The 21,696-nt window shown below is 44.5% G+C and overlaps 1 protein-coding gene across 1 annotated transcript in view; it reads right to left on the bottom strand.

Annotated features, from left to right (window-relative positions):
• Slc35f4 (solute carrier family 35 member F4) overlaps nucleotides 1-21,696 on the bottom strand; it is a 222,609-nt gene that overhangs the window by 18,837 nt on the left and 182,076 nt on the right. The window contains exons 2-3 of the mRNA XM_048430032.3: nucleotides 5,527-5,712; nucleotides 2,130-2,427 (exon numbers count right to left, since the gene is read on the bottom strand). Of these exons, the coding sequence (XP_048285989.3) occupies nucleotides 2,130-2,427; nucleotides 5,527-5,712 (484 nt within the window). The remainder of the gene's footprint in view (nucleotides 1-2,129; nucleotides 2,428-5,526; nucleotides 5,713-21,696) is intronic.

The raw sequence follows: 21,696 nt of genomic DNA, 5'->3' as shown, positions 1-21,696 counted from the left end.
CAATGCATCTTGGATAAAGCACTTAACATGCTCTGAAGTTGCTCTCTTTCCTCTAAACTTTTTAAATTGTTTTTATTGTATGTGTATCTAAAACACAGGAGCTTGGGGAAGAGCACAAGTATTATTCTATCAGGCACACACAACTGTTTTCAAATATGACAATTACAGTTTGTTAATCATATTTCCTTGGTATCTTTTTAAAAATGCCATCGTAAAAAATAATGCTCCAAATGCCAGAGAGTGGTGGCACACACCTTTAACCTCAGCACTTGGGAGGCAGATGCATGTGGGTCTCTGAGTTTGAGGCCAGCCAAGTCTACAGAGCAAGTTTCAGGATAGCCAGGATTGCACTGAGAAACCCTGTCTTGGGAGAAAAAAAATCATACCCAAAAGGTGATGTCTATTTTAATGGCAACCAAATACAAAATTTCTTTTCACAACCACAAACAATCATAGGACTTTTCTTCAAAAACGAGAATATTTGTTGCTTTAGTTTTTTATTGAAAATTTAGATTTTAAAATTTTGTTTTATGCATATGATTATTTTGAGTGCATATATACATATACACTATGTGTGTGCCTGGTGCCCAAAGATATCAAAAGAAGGCATCAGAGCTCCTGGAAGTGAAGTTATGGGTGGCTGTGAGCCACCATGTGGGTGCTGGGAACCAAACCCAGGTTCTCTGCAAGAGCAGTATGTGCTTTTAACTGCTGAGCCACCTCTTCAGGTCTAATTTTTGTTTCTTTAAAATTGAATGTTTGTGGCTACATACAGAAAACCAGCTCACCGTGTGACTTCAGCATTCCCTCACACTTCCAAGCTGGTGACAAGAAATGGAAATAGTTTTAAAATCTGTTCTTAGAATGTACCAATCATAATAGTCATTTTTTTCTTGTTGAGCACAGGGGGAATAAAGAGGGGTTGTTTGAGCTACTGTACGACAAACTGTGATCATCTTATTAAAGATGAGTTGCTGTGATCTACGGAGGACTCTCAGGGAACACGTTTGTTGTTGATGCTGTTTCTTCTCTCCCTCTGTCTTCTCTCTCTCTCTCTCTCTCTCTCTCTCTCTCTCTCTCTCTCTCTCTCTCTGTGTGTGTGTGTGTGTGAATGTAGAGGAAGCCAGAAGACAATTTTGGCTGTCATTCTTTAATCACCACCCACTTTGTCTTTTGAGACAAGGTCTTGGTAGATTGGCCTTCCTGTGAGCTCCAGGGGTCCTCTTGTCTCCGCTTCCCCAGTGCTAGGATAACAAGTATGCCCAACCATACTTAGATTTTCTTTATCGCCTTCTTGTTTGCTCTGGGATAAAAACCAGATCCTCATGTTTGCAAGGCAAACACTTTACCTGCTGCAGTCCACAAAGAAACTCTGACCCAAACATTGCTTTTGCCTTCCAGGGGTGTTGGACAAAGTTCATACTAGCCCTGCCATGTTCCAGAGCACACCCAGAGGGGATCTGACTTAGCACTGGACAAATACCAGAACCACTCAAGTAGTGGGCTTGCCACCACCCTGTATGTTTACCAAGCAACAGACAAGGCCCATGTGCTCCCACCACAGAGACGGGCATCTCTTTGAGTTGCTCTGTGCTAAGCCTCCCGTCTTAGGAAACAAGGCTATTTCATCCACGAAGACATCAGAGTGCTGGAAATAGCAATGAAGTGTGTGCGTATCACAGAAATTAGATGTATTAATATAGTTTTTTTCCTCTAGAGTTTGAGACATTCTAAACATATGACCTTCGGAGACAAATAAATCTGAATGTAAATTAGGGTTCTATTATACACAACTAACCTTGGAGCAGACTTTCATCCTTTGGGAATCTGTTTCATCTTGGTTAAGATGAGGATACTAATACCACCTGGAAAGGTGTTTGTTACCATGATGATGATGACAACCTAAAGTAAAGGACACAAGAGCACCAACCAGCTCAATGCCTGCCACGTGTAGACACAATGTTCTCAGAGGGGACCAATTCTGTTTCCTCCTGTTCACTGCCAACCATAGATCTTGCTTCTTCACTTCAAAACAAAGTCATCTCATATCCCAAAGCAGTGAGTATAGACACATTTACATCACACAGGTTTTGAAACGTCCGCTACCGATCATTAAACATGGAACCCACCTGAATTTTTTCATTGGTGACTGCTTTTCTTGAGCTGTGGCTAGATGGCCAGAATAATAGACTGGGAAAAACATAATGTTCCAGTTTGTCGAAAACCATGTCATGAAAAAGGGACAGTAAAAATTCTTGTAAGTAATTTTGACGATTTGCGTGGTTCCAACCCAAGACGACGACACTGAGAAGATGATCAAGAGTCCCCAGACGGCCTTCAGGACCACGGACGTGCAGGACAGGCAGCGAGCCTTGAGTCTGCTTTCCTGGCCGCTGCTCTCAGGATGGGTCTGTGTCCCATCATCCCCTGGAAACAGGAGAGGAATACAGATGTGGAGGAGCGGGATGTAAAACAGTAATCACACGTGTTGGCTCCTTTAAGAAGATGTGTGCAACTGTGAGCATGGCCAGCATGATTGGAAGAGAACAGAGGTCCCCAGCTCATGTCTTGGGTTTGGTTTTTACATTTCTTGATTTTGCTCATTTTTATTTTACAAATATAAAGTGTTTGAATGTATGTCTGTGCCCCATGTGTGTGCAGGGCCAGTGAAGGTTAGAAGAGGCTGTCAATTCCCCAGGAACTAGAGTCAGCCAGTTGGAAGCTACCATGTGGATGCTGGGAATTGAACCCAGGTCCTCTGGAAGAGCAGCAGCCAGTTCTCTTAATTGCTGAGCCACCTCCAGCACCTCACCCCGAGTTCATCCTCTCTATGGACTTCACTTGACAGGGTCCAGTGCGGATTTGGACCCCACCCAGAAGGTAAGGATGCTCATGCATGTGGCGTGTGTTACATGATAGGCATGCTTTGCCTTTAAGGTTCCACACCTCAGCTTCTGAAGACCTGCGGCAGTTCTCACATAGTCCCAAGGGACATATGTGGTGGCTGCCCTGTAGCAGAAGCTCTAAGAGGCATCCGGGGCTCGACCAGGTCTCCTTCTCTTCCTTTCTGTGATTAAGACAGAAACTCCATCATAGACCAAGCTGCCCTTTCAGTCTATGTGGGGGATGAACACAACTGAGTCAAAGCTGCCCTGTACCCACCAACATGAAAAGTCTGAGAAGTACATGCTTGTTTTTATAGTCTCCCAGGATCTTTCACAAACGGCACCAGATGACTCTTAAACTGAAACCGGTATGGACCAAGAACAGAGTGAACCGTGGCTGTACAAAGTCATTTCCCATCTTATAACAGATTATTGTTCAATCGTGTTTCTGAGAACATAGCAGACTTCCTTGAATTTTAACATTTACTAAGGGAGTTCAGGAGCATTTTCCCCCGAAAATCATCAAAACTCTCTGGAGTTGACAGCCGTCATTGCCCTTTCTCTACATAGAACAAACAGGTTAGAAATAAATTCGTGTACCTCTCAGCAGCTGAGAAGGAGGACACCCTCCTAGCTGAGATCCCACATCGTAGCTTCCTGCGGGGACACAGAATTGCTGCAAGATTGTTTTATGTCTCCAGGAACTTAACTGAGACCCGAGACTATACTTGGGGTGCAAGCAGTGATGGGTGTGGCTTTTCTCACCTGGCCTTTCCTTTCGAGAACCTGCCTGGACATGTTCCTACTGCCTGGTGAGTCAAGTCAGACTGACTCTCCCTCATACCCTGGGTGGGGGCTTTTTAAGAGTAATCTTTGAAAGTGAATTCCGAATATAAATGTGAGCACAAAAATCACTCTGGAACTTAGTCTTCTAAATGGTACTGAATTCTTAGGGTTTTGAATAACTGCAGTTGGATACTGTCATTGTCTGACTTAATTATTCGATAAATTCTTTGGAGACACTCAGATCTGGTTCTTTTCTTGTGTCCCAGGGGTTCAAAGGTGAAAGACTTGAGTTTACATCAGGACACAAGATGACATAGGCCAGTTCATATGGAGACGAGGCTGTGTAGAGCAGACAAGTAATGTGGCCGGGAGAAACATCCCCAATGCAGAGACGTTGAAGTGAGCAAGGAAGCAGGGTTTAACTTGTTCACTTGACTACGTCCAGATAAGGTCTCCTTTGGCAACAGTTCTGCAAATGTCCTGTGATTTATGCCAAGAGAAGAAGGGAAAATGAAGATAAACGAAGGCCTTAGAATGAGAGACTATTGTGTCAGAAGGCCAGAAAAGAAACGTGAACCAACTCGGTACAGATGAAAAGAACAGAGGCTTGTGTGAAGGGCGCTGCAAGTCAGTAGAACTCGAGGTCCTTCTATTCTGAGCACGCATTCAGTTTAGGCTTTATTCATATAAAACAATCTATTCATAAGTTCAGAGGGCTCCAGCCTCATTTTAAAATTCACTCACTCCCCAGTTAAGTCTCACAAACTGTCATTTTTATTCATTAAAAACAGTTTCTTCACTCCATGCTTTTGTTTTCTTTAATTAGCCAGTTATTATGAATGAATATTCTGCAGTTATCTTTACTGCGTTTTGAAATCTGAAGGAGATTTGGTATGTTGGCAGCACTTGAAGGCTCAGATAGAGGAGGCTTTGTTGATGCAAGCAGAAGAGGCACAAGGAGGGGGTGCGCACTGGAGAAAGAAGTGCCTGGCATAGACAGGGAGGGAGCCCCTAGCCAGGGAAGAGCCTGTGATGGTGGTAACTGGTGAACAAAATCTCCCACACAGAGAAGGAACTTTTGCTTTATTCTGTTTGTTTGGTTGTTTCCTTTCTGGGGAGGTAAATGTGTGGTCATTTGTTGAGAAGATAAGAAACGAGTGTGAACTTGGGGCTTTAGAACATTATTTGAGACAGGAGATAACGTGTCCAAGACTACAGAATCACAGAGTCTTTAGCAGCAACTGGGTGAATCCAGTTGCATCTAGAAAGTCATGCTTCGCTGGGAAGCTCATGGGCGTGGCTGAGATCCCTCTAGCAGCCCGGGAACCCGAGAGTTAGTGAGTGGTGACCAGACAAAGGACGAAGGTTTCAAGTGAGCAGAAAAGGCTGAACAGTTCATTGCCGCACAGGAACTTGGGAAGACTGAATGGATGCCAGGGACCATGAGTCCTGACCAGAACAAAAGCACAGTGTGTGATCTGGCTGGTGTTTTCATTCTCTTTAGACTGGACACAGAATGTTATCACTGGATCCCAGAGCTGAGCCAAATGATGCTGGGTTTGGCATTTGAAGATGAGAAAATGAACTACCTTGTAAATTTCACCAGAGGTCACCAACAGTCTATGATGTAACTTTTTTAACAATAGGTTTTGGAGTTTGATTCTCTATGACATTGTTTATCTCTAATAAATTGCATGTCTTATGTCCTAACTTCTCCCTCTTCCCATTTGATAAGTCATCCCTGCACCTATGCTCTGGGAAACATTTCTGCCTCCTGTGCCCCAGGCAACATTTTCATGGCTATCTAGACGGCTGCTACAGTGTACCGCTGCTCATGAGGAAGTCACACACATACCTGCTTTGCTCTGTCTCTCAACCCTGTGTACACAAACTCCGGAGGGTCCTCGGCTCTGGAGTTCAAGAATAGGAGCAGCAGAGTCTTCGGTGACAGCTAGAGGGGACAGTTGTCTGCTGATGCTGCTGTGGGTACTGGGGCAGTTGGATCCTGGTTTGCATCGAGTGACTGATGATCTGGAGGTACCTGGAAAGACAGAGCGCACACCAGTTTGAGAGCTTCTGAGCCGAAAAAGTCAGAAGTGTCTTCAAAATCCTTGGCAGTCAAGCACGTGACCATGACAGTCTCAAGGAACTCATTTCTACTCTGTGAAGGAACCCCAAGGAAGGAAACGCATGGAGGGAGGCTCTGGGTCTCTAAAGACATTTGTTTTGGTAGATTCATTCACTGGAGGCGATATTAGAAGGTGATGCTTGGGTGGAAGCTTGCATTCTAAACTAAAACTGCCCACACAGCCCCACAGTTAGTTTAAGGGAAGCAAAGCATTGCATCACACTTACTTTCACCCCCTTTCCTTCCAGTCTGACTGCTGAAGCCAGCTTCACTTGTAGTCTTTATCCAATGTGATAGATGAAAACAGCCTTCAGGATCCCCCCTCCCCATACCCCATTCCTCTTCTCATCAATGTTCCGTCTATCTCCAACACAGGATGGACTCCACGGGTCTGTGATCAGAACAGCTGTGCAGGAACTGTGCTCAAGAAGAGCTTCAACCAACTCGATTCTTTCACTCCAAATGGTGCCTTTGGCAACCTTGCGAGATAAATATTGGTGCACTGTTATTGAGGAGACTCCAGCCTTCATTTGAATCCCACTTGTTTCATCACTAATGTCCCTTTATAGTCCAGTGTCTCATCTAGGACGCCATGTTACATCTCCTTGGTAGCCTGTGGTCTGCGGTGGCTTCTCATTTTCCCCAGTTTGAAATAATTTTGACGGTTTTAAGGAGTGATTATAAATTATTTTATAGAATTTCCATCAAGTGATATTTGCCCCGTGGTTTTTTTTCATGATAGTGTTGGTGATGTGTTTGGGATATGATGGAGAGATGGGTATCATTTTTTGTTGTCAGTCATATGTGTTACTTGTATGACATCAGTGATGATGTTGACTTTGGCCACCTTGTCAGGGTGGGATTTGTTAGGTTTCTTTATGTACAAAACTGGAGATGACTGCTTCATGTCTCAAGCTCCTAGTGTGTCTCTTGGCCTGGCTATGAAGTTTAAGGCTCACTGTTTTTAGAATTCATAACTAAAATTCTTCAACTGATGAGCTGCCATCAGTTCTCCACAAACCAGACATGAGCCACAGTAGTAGGGACATTAGGGGTCATGTTTTGTAACTCTCCAGGCTGGAGAATATTTTTCTATCTGCAGTGATGGGACTCTGCATGCTCCCAAATTCAATTTGGTTCAACAGATGGTTATTAAACATCTATTATTAAGTAGGTTCGTGTCAGGGGCAAAGTCAAACAACTGAAGGATATATAATCCATGCCTACCTGGAGCTCTCAGCTCAGTATTAAAGTTGGATAGGCAACCAATTAGCCACAACCTTATGTGAACTGTGGACCAAGAAGGGAATGAATTCATGTCACGCACGGAGCAGGGAAAGTTCTGTGGTTACATCAAAAGTGGCCTTGGAGAATGGACAACACGTTAGCAGGCAGAGTTTTGAGTTGAAGGTTGGGCTATCTAGTTAGAAGAGATTGAATGCTGGGATACATGAAGCATATAGTGTGGGGCCTTCCAAATGTCCAACTCTAAGATTCTGAAATAAGAGTTCTAAAGAGCATGGGACTACAGGTTTTCTGCTTCTGCTTCTTTCTGAAAAGGAAGTTCTGCTGAACTGAGATCAAAACAGCAGGCAGTAGTTAAAAGCCCAGGCTGCCTGTATCTGGGGAGATCAGGTAGGAATCTGGGCTCAGCAACGTCGATGTGTAGATATCGAGCCCATTGCAACCCTGGGAATCTCCACCCTTTTGTTTCCTCTTCTGTTCAGATTACATGGTTCACAGGAAGTGCTCAGGGAGTTTAAGTGATGGTGACTAACAATGAGCAGGTGAAAACAGTGACCAAGTCAAGAACACTGACGTCATGCAGATTAGAAAGCCACTCTAACTTAGGTTAGGAAAAAGGGGAGTTTTTTTAGGGTTTAGCAACCCAGGAGCAGAATAGCTAAGCCATCCCTGAAGCAGGAACAGCTGGACCCAACTCTGGTACCATCTCTTCACAGTGTTAGCTTTCTTTGTAGGGTCCGACGTCATTGCTTCTCAATTACTGAGGCTTGTCCTGTCTGCTGAAAATGCCGAGCGTCCAGATTTTCATTCTCATAGCTTTAGGTTATGAGTGAAATAATCGGGAGGAAGTCTTTGCATTATCTGACTCATGTCTACTTCCCATGGCTGGTAGTGGTGATATTGTAAAAAGCTCACAGGAAAGACTGGGAAGTGCTAGGCAGGGGTTCCCTGGGGAGCTGCTCTAGGGAGTTCAAAGCCAAGGGGAACAAGAGGCTCAGCTGCTGACTGAGTGAGGCAGTTGCTTGAGTACTTTGAATGTGATGTGTGGTGTTCTCAGATGAATGGAAAAGCCAAGATGATACAGAATAACTAGAAAAAATCTTTGGGAAGCATTGTGAGTGAAACGCAAAGCCACAGGGCAGTTTCTGTGTGAACAAAGATAATGTGAATGATAACAGGTCAAATTCACCATTACCATCTTAAAAGTCATACTGCTTTTGGAGAAGACGCACGTTCAGTTCCCAGCACCTATGCTGGGCAGCTCAAACTGCCTATAACTCCACTCCACAGGCCCTAACATCCTCTTCTGACCTCTGCAGACACCACCACACATATCTACACAAGACTCCATTACACATGTACAAACATGTAATTAAAAATAAATCTTTAGAATAATTTGTGTGGAATTTCACAGTCAGAAAATATTTGACTGTAGTAGGATTACTGTACTGGCAAGGCATTTATAAAAGCTTTCATAAGGTTAGCCAGAGGGTCACCTTGCTCTGAGGTAAACATATAGCTTTAGAGCTATGGAAGAGTTGTCCCAGGAGGTGCTCCATATGCAGGTAAGACTACAACTTTTCATTTTGATATATTCTATTTGTCTGTCTGTTTGTTTGTTTACTTGCTGTTTGTGTTTGTGGTGCTAGCAATCAAATTCATGACCTTGGGCATAGCAAGCCAATGCTTTAACTGTGAGCCGCATTCCCAGCTCAGCACTTTGTTCCCTAAGAAACCCAACCGCCCAGTGTTGTAAAAGGAGCGGTTCTGTTCTGTCTACTCCTCCTATCTAAGCTGCTGTTCTATCAAAAGGCCAAGGCAGTCTTTTTATTTAATCAATGAAAGCAACACATGGAAAGAAGACCCTCCTACACCAGCCCAGCCCCAGCGTTATCCACTGTAACAAGTATATTCTCCTCCACCTCTTATATGTGATGATTTTAGTCGTTTTATAAATAAATACCTTGTTAAAGCACCTGCTGTTTCTATCATTGTACTTTTGTAGGTCTTCTATGTTTTATGCTTAAGTTTTTCTTGATTATCTTATTTCAAATATTAAACATCTAATCAAAAAGCTAGGTTTTCAAGATATGTAATTGAAAGATTTGGGTACTTGCACATTAAAAAAAACTTTAATTGATTTTTTTTGCCTAAAATCTGCATGTGAGAGGAAAAGCAATAGAATACTCCAACCACACATATCTTGCACCTGAAACAGTATTCATTTATTCTGCCTAGAATATGATGCGTTTCATGTGTCTACAGTTGACTTTACTACTAAAGACTTAGCACTACTACTGAGTTCTGTGACAGAAAAATAAAATGCCTAGCATATGCTTAACACCCCCTTGTGCCAAGAAGTTTCACACACACAATTTCCAGGTGTTAACAATACTGCAGGATTGATTTTACTACCCATTTTACAGATGCCGACGGTGAATCTCTAACAGCTCAGGCACAAATAAGCCCTTAATCAAAAAGCCCAACTTCCCTAGTATAGTTTCCAGCTCAGCAAATCAGTTTTTATTAAACCCCTTCCATACCCGAGAAGCTGGTGATCCTGGAAAAATGACAGAGAGCCTTTTCTGCCTGGGCATTAGATTATAGCCATTGGTAGTATAGGGAAGGGTTTGGACAGGATGAGAGATTGAAGAGCTGTCAACGTAGGGAAGGCCCAGATTCTTACAAGCTAGGCTCACCTCTGTGAATCGCCTGCTTGCTTTGCATTAGGTGACACTCCAATTTTCTTCTATAGTGATTGGGCCTCTGTTTCCCCTCCCCTGAAGCCTTGATTTCCTAAATCCACCTAAACCAGGCTGCTCATTCACACACACAGGGCTTTTACAGGGACCTGCAGTTCTTATGCACCTTCCAGTATCACTACCACCCTATTGCAATGTCACCATTGCCCACCAAGTGTGGGAAGCACCTACTGCTGGTTCTAGAAAACCTCTGCTTACACATCTATTCCTGGAGCTCTTCTGGAATACTTTCCTTTCCAAATGGCCCTATTACATTTCTTGATTGACAGATTTGACAGAACATTAATAATGCAGCCCCATCATTCATTGTTAATCTAAACCTCAGTTTGAGAGAAACCTCTGTCTCTTGGTCTGTTTCTGTGATGGCCTTGTAATCAACATGACTGATGCCTAAGGTGGGCCAGGCTGTGCCTTAGCCCTCTGCCAAATGCAGGGAAGAACAGGAAGGCAAGGCACTTGCCCTCATTTTGTTATGGTCCAGGAGGGGAAAAGCCAATTTACAGAAGCAATTTTTGTAAAGTGAGCTAAATGCCAAGTGGGTGGAAAAGCTACTCTCCGGGAGCCAATTCACGACAGTCTCTTGCCAATGCTAATGGTCCACAGAAGTCTTCTCCTTTAGGAGTTGGGCTTTCAAGCCAGAAGTCTATGTAGCAGTTCACAAAATATTTATGTCTTTTTCATGCTCAGGGGAAGAAAAGGACAAACATTTCTGCCAGGGAGGAGCTAATGGTGTTTACACACGTCGGTCATCTGAGGAGGAAGGCGGGACAGAAGCTGGCAGAGGCAGCTGCTCAGGCGGGTCTTCTGTGGGTTGAGACACAATAGAAATAGAACTGTATTGCAGCTCTGCTACTGGAAACAACGGGAAAAGCTAAACAGCCAGCATTAGGCCATATTCATAATCATCATGGGCACCTGCACATACATACCAGGTGGGTAGGCAGAAATTGCTCTTGAATGCCAACCCGTTTGACAAGTCCCTGTCTGACACACAAACTCTGTCTTAGCTTCGGTTCCTGTTGCTGTGATAAAATACACTGACAAAGAGAACTGAAGGAGAATGGATTGCTTCAGCTCCCAGTCCCAGGCTACAGTCCATCATGGCAGGGAAGTCAAGTCATTAGGAGCTTGAAGCAGCAGGACTCAGAACTACAGCCAGAAGAAGCTAACAGTGACTATAAGTTTGCATACTTGGCTTAATTTCTTCATGTCATATAGTCGAGAATCCCTTACCCAGGGAATGGTCCTGACACAACTAAGATGGGTTTTTCCATATAATTCTATATTATATCAATTGAAGATGTAGTCAGGATAACCCACCACAGGCATGCTCAGAGGTCTGTCTCCAGTGTAACTTCAGAGTCTTGTAAAGTGGCAGCTCCAACTACCACATGACTCTTCCCCACTTAGTGAATCCAATTTTCCCCACCAAAATAGGTCTCAAGGTCTAAAGCTAACTACGTGGGACCACTGGATACTACTTGTCTTGTGACACCGGCCCCACCAATTATTCTAACTGTCCATTTTTTCACATTGCAGAACAGTCTTCCAGGAATCCAAACATGACCATTCTGCTTCCATCTTAAATTCATTCAAAAAGCAGTGGAGGGTTATCTTGGTTACACTGTTAATTGATGTGGGGAAACACATCTTAATGCTGGGCAGATCTGGGGGTATGGCTCAGTGGTAAAGTACTTACTTTACATAATTGAGAGCCTGCATTTGGAATTTTGAATCCATGGAAAACACTTTCATGGCGGTGTGTTCTTATGGTCTTAGAGAATGAAAGGGGATACAGAGAAAGTAGATCCCTGGAAACTCCAGAGCCAGTGAGCCTGGCTTATTAGGTGAAGTTCTAGGCCAATGAGAAATCCTACTTCAGACAAACATGGAGAGCATATGAAGACTACACCTGAGGCTGCCTTCTGACTTTCACACCTGTCCTGTGCCCCGTGCACCTGCACCCATGTGGGTACACACACACACACACACACACACACACACACACACACACACACACACGTGCATGCACACACAACTGTTCTGTGCCCCATGTACCATGAGGGTACACACACATACACATACACACCTGTGCTGTGTTCCATTTACCATGTGGGTACACACACACACACCTGTGCTGTGGCTCATGTACCTGCACACATGTGGGCACACACACAACACACACACACCTATATTGTGCTCCCATTTACCATGTGGGTATACACACACACACACACACATACCCCTATGCTGTGCTCCCATTTATCACGAGGGTACACACACACACACACACACACACACACACACCTGTGCTGTGCCTCATCTACCTGCACACATGTGGACACACACACACACAACACACACACCTATATCTTGCTCCCATTTACCATGTGGGTACACACACATGTGTGCTGTGTTCCATTTACCATGTGGGTGCACGCACACACACATTTGTCATAAGAGTACACACACACACAGACACACACCCTCCTGTGCTGTGCCCCATTTGCCACATGGATACACACACACACCACACACACACACACACACACACACACACACACACTTAGTTTCCATCTAAGATAGTTAAATCGGCAAAACACCATTCATAAAGTTTGGAGGACCCGCTTTGAGGAAGATGCTGAAATGTAATCTTAGACACTCCATGAAGCTCATCCATAGGACGATGACTGGGGGACAACATGCGACACATCTGGGCGCACGTGTGGGCGCCCTAGCATGGTAAAATATGAGAGTAGCTGTGGAAACAGCCATGAGTTGAACCGTTCTTGCTTCCTTCCTGGCACATGTTGGAAACCTAATCTCCAGAACCTGAAAATATGACTTTCTTCTGAGACAGAAAGAGGCAACCAAATTATGATGAAGACACGGAGCTGGGCTTCATTCCATACAACTGATGACTTCATAAAAAACTAGTACACCGCACTTGGAGGGAAGACCCCATGTAAAGAAGAAGGAAGAGATATGGCTGATGCTTCCACAAGCCAAAGGATACCCAAAAGTCCAAGAAACTACCTGAGGCTAAGCAAGTGGCTTTGAGTGGATGCCACCCTCATGGCCTCTGAAGGAAGTGCCCTTTGTAAATAGCTTGGCGTCCAGCCTTCCGAGCAGTGAGACCATAGGTCTTGGCTGGTTAATGTGCTGAGTTACACTTTGTAGGCCGTCCTGGAAATTGATAAGCAAATGAGGCTATTTTAAGGGAAAATGTTAACTGAAGAATGCATATGAGTAAGGCTGAGGCCTCTAGAAGCCCAAGGTAAAATGGCAGCAGCACAGACAGATTTCACGGGAGCGAGACACAGCAAAAGTCATGTGGGAACCGGGACTCTCAACTGAGAAAATGCCTCTGTGTGACCAACCCGTGGGCAAGTCTTTAAAGTAATGATCAGTGTGGGAGGGCCCAGTCCATTGTGGGCAGAGCCACACCTGGGAAGGTGGTCTTGAGTTGCCTAAAAAAGCTGGCTGAGCAACCCATGGAGCAATCCATTAAACAGCACTGATCAATGGCCTCTGCTTCAGTTCCTGCCTCCAGGTCTTGTCTTGAGTTCCTGCCCTGACTTCCTCCATAATGGACTGAAGCTGTAAGGTAAAACACCCATCCGCCTGGTGATTTTGACTATGATGGTTATCACATCAATAGAAATCCTATCTAAGACAGCAGCAATCCCAAGAAAAAGCACCAAGAAGAGTTGGGGATGGGGAGCAAATTGTATAAGTGTCTAGAAGACAATATAAGAGACTAGGAGAAGGTGACGGTATGAAGAGTCTTTTTATTTATTTATTTATTATGTATACAATATTTTGTCTCTGTATATGCCTGCAGGCCAGAAGAGGGCACCTGATAGAGGAGGGTCATCTGTCTATTTGTTACTTTCATTGATTAATAAAGAAACTGCCTTGGCCTGATAGGTCAGAACATAGGTGGGTGGAGCAGACAGAACAGAATGCTGGGAAGAAGGCAATGAGGCAGACGCTATAGCTCTCCTCTCCAAGATGGACGCAGGTTAAGATCTTTCCCGGTAAGCCACCACCTCGTGGTGCCACACAGACTACTAAATATGGGAATATGGGTTAAAGCAAGATGTGAGAATTAGCCAATAAGAGGCTGAAATGAATGGGCCAGACAGTGTTTAAAAGACTACAGCTTCCGTGTAATTATTTTGGGTGTAAACTAGATGGGATCCAGGTGGCGGGAATGCAGCCTGCCGCTCCTTCTACAACAGGCACCAGACCCCATTACAGATGGTTGTCAGCCACCATGTGGTTGCTGGGAATTGAAGTCAGGACCTTTGGAAGAGCAGGCAGTGCTCTTAACCTCTGAGCCATCTCTCTAGCCCTGAAGAGAATCTTTAGTAACATGCCAGCTAATGTCATTTTGGAAAGAGCACTATTGGTAGAAAGGGTCATAGCTGGGCTGGTTGGAGATGAGAAGAAACAGGCGGTGTAGACAGCACACAGGTGCAGAGGGAAGAGAAGGACTAGTCCATAGAGCATAGGGGGTTTTGGACAAGTAGAAACGACATCAAGCACAGATATCTTACGTCTGCTCTGTGGATGCAGGAAGAGGAACATATAAGTGGATGGGAGGCTGGATGCCTGGGTGGGTGTTGGAGCATGGATGCCTGGGTGGGTGTTGGAGGGAAGGCATGGATGCCTGGGTGGGTGTTGGAGCATTGATGCCTAGGTGAGTGTTGGAGGCATGGATGGATGCATGAAGGGATGGAAAGGGACAGCCAAGTCAGGGTAGCTTTCTGAGAAGAAAGGCAATCCTCATCCACAGTGCAAAGGACTTTCGAAAATCAGCATGGTTTTGTGATTTAACAGAAGACTGTACAGCATATTTTAACTCCTGTAACAGTTTCCTACCTAGAATGCAGGGTTTTGAATGAGTTGGGGTTTTCCAATCTCTCGGTTCCCGTGGCTGTTGCAAAGCTTTCATCAAAATCCTCACCACCAAGATCATTTCTTGACTGAAGATGAGGGGAAAGGATAATACAGGATTTGCTCTGTTCCTTTGGTACGCAAACAGGGATAAATTATCTCCTGGGAGCAGTGTAAGTCAGTCATGTGAGGCAAATTACCGCAGCTCTGCAAGCGTTAGGAGAGCTTAATGCGCCATTGCTGACAATTGAGTGCAACACAGAGGTTTCCTTTTACAGTGTCGTTATGCATGCTGTCCTCTTGAAATCTTACATTTCTCTGCTGGAGTGAGAGATAATTCTTCTGATGTTTACGGTGTCTAGGAGACAATTTAAATTTGCAACAGTGATTCTGGAACAGAATAAAAGGTACCGCGCATCTTATCTTTGAAGCATCCCTTGAAGCCAGTTCCTCTTCCTAGCCCTAGCCCTCCACTTTTTCCCATTAGGCTCTGCTTTTGTTTGGGATAACCAATTGCGCACCATTCCAGGGACCGTGACTGTAGAGAGAAACTACTATGTATGATGTTAGGCTGCCTTGGAGAGCCAGTGGGTCAGCCCTGTCCCTCACACCTCTGGCCAACAGGCTGATTTTCCTTGCTATAGTTCAGCAGCACTTCTCACTTGTGAGCATTTATTAAGGGCTTTTATGGTGGTTTGAGTGAGAACTATGCCCACAGCTTTGTGCATTTGAACACTTGGTCTCCAGTTGGTGGTGCTGTTTGGGGGAGGTTAAGAGGTGTAGCCTTGCTGGAGAAAGTATGGGACGGGGGTGGGCTTTGAGGCTTCATCATACTTCCTGTTCTCTCTCTGTTTCTGCTTCCTTTTAAAAGAGAATTTTATAAGTTTTATTATAAAAATCAAATAAATAAAGACATCCTACACACCAAAATTAACCGACCTTGAATCTATGCAACTCTCCGCTTTCTGTGTATAGTTGAAAATATGATCAGCCTGTATCTTAGTTAGTTTTCTATTGTGGTGATAAAGACACCATGACCAGGTCAGCTTATAGAAGGGCAAGTTTGCTAGGGCCTTGATCATTATGGGGGGGGAGCATGGCAGAAGGGCACTGGGAATGGCATGGACTTTTAGAACCTCAAAGTTCATTCGCAGTAACATACCTCCTCCAAGATGGTCATGCTTCTAATCCTTCCCAAAGAGTTCCACCAATTGGGGACCCCTTATTCAAATATATGAGCCTGTGGACTATCACATAGCCAGCCTCCTGTTCCTTTAGGCTTGCCTGACTATTCCACTACTATGGATTCTAGCCCTCTGGAACCCAAAATAGACTCTTTCCTTAAACTTCTTCAGACCATAATATTTTATTACAGAATCAGAAAAGTAACCAATACAGCTCTCCTGTACACCCAGTGCTAAATCAAGCTCTGGCTCCCAAAGATAGCAAAGAACACACTTGTGCCTCAGTTCACACTCCCTTGAGGTAAAGAAACTGGGGGAGGGCTGTTGGAAAGGTAAGTATAACCCATCATGCAATGTGGGAATGTAATAACAATCTTGGTTTTTAAAGAAAATAGAATTTGCAGGCTCCTGGCTCTGGAAAGGAGAAGAAAATGTAGGACCCTAGAAATGAGAACAGTCCTTAGGGAACAAAGTCTTTCTGAGAAAGTGGTCAAAGTCTGTAGGAAAACAGCCGGTCAGTTTCTTGTGTCTGTGGCATCAACTCTGTCAGTCAGATGAAATGAGAGTGAGCCACAGACATCAATGGTGTGACACACCAGCTCACCACGAGGTAGAGTTTGAGCTCAGATCAAATTAGGTTTTTAAGTTTTAAAATTTTCATAAACCATCTCTTTTCCTGAAAGCCTTATCTTGCGGAATTCACCCTCTCAGTTTCTCTCAGTTCAGTGTTTCTGTGATTTTAGATGTTTGGTTTATTAGTATATGAGCCAAAGTCTGCAAGGCTGTCTCCAGCATCAGCACCTAGGACAGCAGGCCCGGGAGAGGGGGCAGGTTCTTCTCTCTTAAAGGGAAGTAATAGACAATGAAGCTACTTCTGAGCTTACCCATTCACCCAAGGGATAGTTACAGAGTACTCACTGTGACCAGGCACCATAATAGGTGCCATCATGCCAAGCTGATAAAGTAGACATAGTCTCAGCTAGTAAGGTGTATAGTAAGTGAATGGATATATGGATACAACATGGGCAGGCAAAGGCACCAATAAGGATCTATGCTCTGTGTATTATGAGGAGAGTAAGAGGAGAGAGTGAACGAGAAGAGGGGAAGAGGGTGTGAGGAAAGTCTTGTTGAAGATGGAGCAAATTAAGAGGGGTCTTCGAGGGTAAGGAGGTGACAGGTGAAAAGTGAGTGACTAGGGGAGATGTACTAGGAATTAAATGCATGTCAGGGGAGAGGAAGTGTTATAGACAACAGAAAGGCAAAGGACAGGCTAAAGAAACCATCAGTTTTGATGGAAGAAGTTTGCACTGCTCATACACAGTTGTTCTCATTAGCATACAAGAGACCACTGGGACCACGTCCAGACGTGAATCATGTAAAGCTGCGGGGTAGAACTGTCCAGAGAACATCCTGGAGAATTCTGTTCTGAAGATATGAGAGAAACCGAGCCTTAAACCAAAGGGGAAGAGCAGGCAAGCCAGAAGCAGACTTGTGGAGGCCAGGAGAGAGTCTAGAAGAAGAGTTTCAGGAGAGGCAAATCCCACCACATGACACAACCCAGAGACAGACAGAAAGTATTCAAAACCCCAGACCTGCTCTGCTGTAGCTTAGCAGCCCCGCTCCTTGGGTCTTTATTATAGCCCTGGTAGTCACTCCAGAGTCCCAGATGTGAGACAGTGGGTATTCACCACAGTCCAGATGTGAGACAGCGGGTAGTCACCACAGTCCAGATGTGAGACAGTGGGTATTCACCACAGTCCAGATGTGAGACAGTGGTATTCACCACAGTCCAGATCTTGAAAATCCTCTGGCCTCTGTTCATAGGAAATGAGGCTGCTGAGAGATGGCGGGTGGGCCAATGCTTGGGTCAAGTCCGGCTCTCAGAGGCTTCCTGGGGGTTCTGAACCTGCTGCTCTAAGGTAGGAGGGAAGATAAGGTAGGAGGGAACTGCTGTGAGGGCTGAATGCCAGTGCTCTGGAGAACATGCACGGGGCCACTGTTGAAGGAAGTCACGAGGAATGATGAATGAAAGCAGGCGGAGGGAGAAAGGTAGGGGAAAGAATAACTGATAGGAAGAGAAAGGACAGTGAAAGAGAAAGGAGGAGAGAAGAGAAAGGGGAGCGAGAACAAACGGAGAGAGAAAGCATCAAAGAAAGGAAAAAGGAAAACACAGATCGGATAATTGATGTCGGTCTCTGCTTATCTGACCCCTTATCTGACCCTCTTACTGTCAGCATTAGCCAGACCATTGCTTCTTATTCTTATTGAGCTAACAGTGGGACCCTGCATGCTCACTGGCAGGGCCAAATAAGCTACTGGTCCCTAGGACCACTATGTCATCCTAGAACAGGAGGAGTCAATGATTTGACCCATTCCCATAGGTTCAGTGGGGACGTGACAGGGCAGGACAGTGCAAAGGTTCCTCCATCTTGTATCCTTGTTGAGGTTATTTCAGCTTTAACTAGAATTTGATGTTGATAGAGAATCCCCATGGAAAATTGCCGTTCTCTATTCTAGGAACCAAGGTCAGGGTGTCCCAGCTAACTCATTTTAGCTTCTGTCAAATTGCTACTTGTGCAACATCCCCCTCCAGTTAACCACTTAGCTTCTATCAAACTGCTTCATTTTCTACTGCCCCACCCCGGCTGCTGATCAGGTTGTCAGGACATGGTTTCTGCCTTCAAAATCCCTGTGCTCTGGACACGTGGGGCTACACTTATGTGCCCGAATCCCTGTGTGTAGACACAACCAGCTGAAATAAAGACTGTGTTTGAGTAATCCTCTCCGGTGGGCTGCCTGTAACACCTTGACTCTTGGGGAGGACACAAAGATAATATTAGGTGTAACGTCCATTGACTTTCATGTGTATACTCTTTTAACTCCCAACCACGCATGCTCCAGGGCTATTTGTCAAATGACTAATGAATAAATAAACAGCATTATATATGATGTAAATAAGGATAAGGACCAATTTTTACTTTTATTTATGTATTTATTTTATTATTACTTACTTTTATAGCACTTCTAGTGCAGACTGGCTTCAGACTCACTGTGTGGCAGAGTCTGGCCTCACATTGCTGCTCATTTTACCTCCACCTCCAAAGTGCTGGGATCACAAGCCTGTGCTACCACGCCCAGCGTCAGTTTCTCTTTCTTTTGGATCCTTGACGTCTCCGTGAAAGGGTATTGGATGCTCACCGAATAGTTAGTAAATGCTTATGAAGTTGGCCTTCGTAGAAAAGTGAGCACGCTTCAGATACAATCAAGTGTCACCGAACATCTCTTTCTTTGAGAGGTAGACACTTAATGATGCTGTGTGGATTTTAGATTCTCCTGAATCTGGGCAGCAAGCCAGGGGTGGGACTGTTCATCTTCAGTGATTGATAGCACTCAGGAGCGGATGCAGGTAGACCTCATGAGTTTGAGGCCAGCTTTGTCTACAGAGAGCTTCAGAGCAGCTAGAGCTCCGTGTGCCCGCCACGCTGGTGTGATTGTTTGGCCCTCTGCTCCTGTCTCTTAGGGGAGCTGAGTGCAGGCATGCGCTCACTCTGGGAGGTCTCTGAGTTTCCACCTTCTGGATGGAATACATTAAAAGATAAGGAGACAGGTCTGAATAACAGATACATGCAACAGATTTGGCTCTCAAAGAGTTTTGGCAAATTTTATACGGTAAAATATATTTATTTATTTTATTTATAAATATTTATAATATGTATTTATTTGTAATATTTATATATTTATCATTATATTATATGATATAATTTATTGTGTGTTTGGCTCCATTAGGGGCTTAGATGAAAGTGAAATATCCGTGACTTAATAATGATGGACTAGAAAAGAAGTCTTTCTGAGAGCAAAGGGATCTGTCAATCATTCTATTTAGAAGATGGCACTTTGGCCGGGCGGCGATGGCACATGCCTTTAATCCTAGCACTCAGGAGGTTGAGACAGAGGACTCTGTGAGTTCGAGGCCAGCCTGACCTACAGAAGCTAGTTCCAAAACTACAGAGAAATCCTGTCTCAAAACAAAACAAAAAGTGGGACTTTGCCCCTTCCTACAGTTCTTTTTCCTACAATGTGCAATTCACAGTCAGTCACAGGGTTCAGGGTCTCCCTGTCCTTCTGGAGTCCTGGTCACTTTAAGGATACTTCTCAACCTCAGAAACTTGGGTAAACATTCAAGAGAATGCTTTCCTAGGACAGCAATAGTCATTGTGGACTGTGTTTTGTCTGAAATTTAGAACGAGGCTTATTTTTGTCCATAGCAGTTTCTAGGGGGTTTGAATGTGTAGGTTGGTCCAACCCTGTCTATTGAGATCATAAATTCTTTATACTGACCAGCCTGGACTTGGGAGTCACATGTCCTGGGTTGAATGTCATCTTCAATTTTCTCTAGAGAGCAAGTTGTCTTCCCTCTCCTTGCCGAAGGTTGTCCATTGGCAGAGGGGAAGGTTGTTACAAAGACTCAATGATCTAGCATGCTGGTTATTATTTTATTTGCAGAATGCTATAGCATGTGGACTGCTGGCTTTGATCAATCTTTACTAGTTAAATTGTACTGAGAAATTAAGGCACAGGCAATAACCGACTTGAAAACTTCCTTTTTTGTAATCAATTGGGAATTCCGTGGACGACAGACTGTTGTGTTCACACCCAGCCCCAAACATATGCTTTTCGAAGTGGGACTGAATTCCACACAGAAACCAAGGGGCAGATTGAGGTTTGACTACACTTTAACACTAAATCCTCATCAGTGTGGTCTAGTGCTGACATCCTGTATATTTGTAACTGAAAATCATGTAAAGTCGACCCAGTCATAAAAAGAAGTAAGAAAACATTGACTTGAGGGATTTCATGATTCTCCTGAAAGCGACTGGTGGAGGGAAAGCAGGCTTGATCTGAGGAGGAAGCTGTAGGTAGTTACTGGAGAGGGCCCTCAGAGAAACTCTTGTGTGTTGTACAAATGTCCTCGGTGTTGACACCTTGCGCCTTGATTCTGCTCCATTCCCATGAGCCCCTGAAGCTGCTTTCTGTGAAACACAATCTCCAACAGGCATCAATTTCTTTTCCCTCCGCGATGACAAACACTGGCAGAGTCGAGGAAAGTCGTTATTCCTCCAGGAATAAAAAAGGGTGAAAGAGGAGCAAAGCAAGTACAGACTTTAACTAAGGCCAAGGCGGGAGAAATGGCTGCAGTGGTTTGAATGAGAATGGCTGCCATAGGCTTCTATGTTTGATCCTTCGGCTGCTTGGGCCACAGTTGGTATTTAGGAAGGATTGGGGGTGTGGCCTTGTTGGAGGAGGCGTGTCCCTAGGGCTGGGCTTTGAGGTTTCAAAAGCCCACACTATTTCCTGTTAGCTCTCTCTCTGCCTCCTGCTTGTAGATCAGATGTAATCTCTCATCTACTACTCCAGTACCATGCCTGCACGCCTGCTGCCACACTTCCCACCATGATGGTCAAGGACAAAACCCTCTGGAACTGTGAGTCCTCAGATTAAATACTTTATTTTATAAACTGGCGTTGTCATGGTGTTTTGCCACAACAAAAGAGAAGTAACTAAGACAATGGCTCGGTGGTCAGGAACTCTTGATGCTGGTGTAAGGAACCAGGAGTCAGGTCCCTGTGAGCTCTTGATGCTGGTGCAGGGGACCAGGAGTCAGGTCCCTGCATCCACACTGAACGGCTTCTCACTCACGGGTAATTCCAGTTCCAAGTGACCTGACACCATTTTCTGACATCTGTAGCATTTACACACATGCAGAGCACATATAGACAAACAGACGCACATATTCACATAAACAA

Source organism: Myodes glareolus, chromosome 12 (genome assembly GCF_982192425.1).
Source record: "Myodes glareolus chromosome 12, mMyoGla1.1, whole genome shotgun sequence".
NCBI lineage: Eukaryota > Metazoa > Chordata > Mammalia > Rodentia > Cricetidae > Myodes > Myodes glareolus.
Note: the sequence above shows the minus strand (reverse complement) of the source record. Positions and strands in the feature narration are given on the sequence as shown.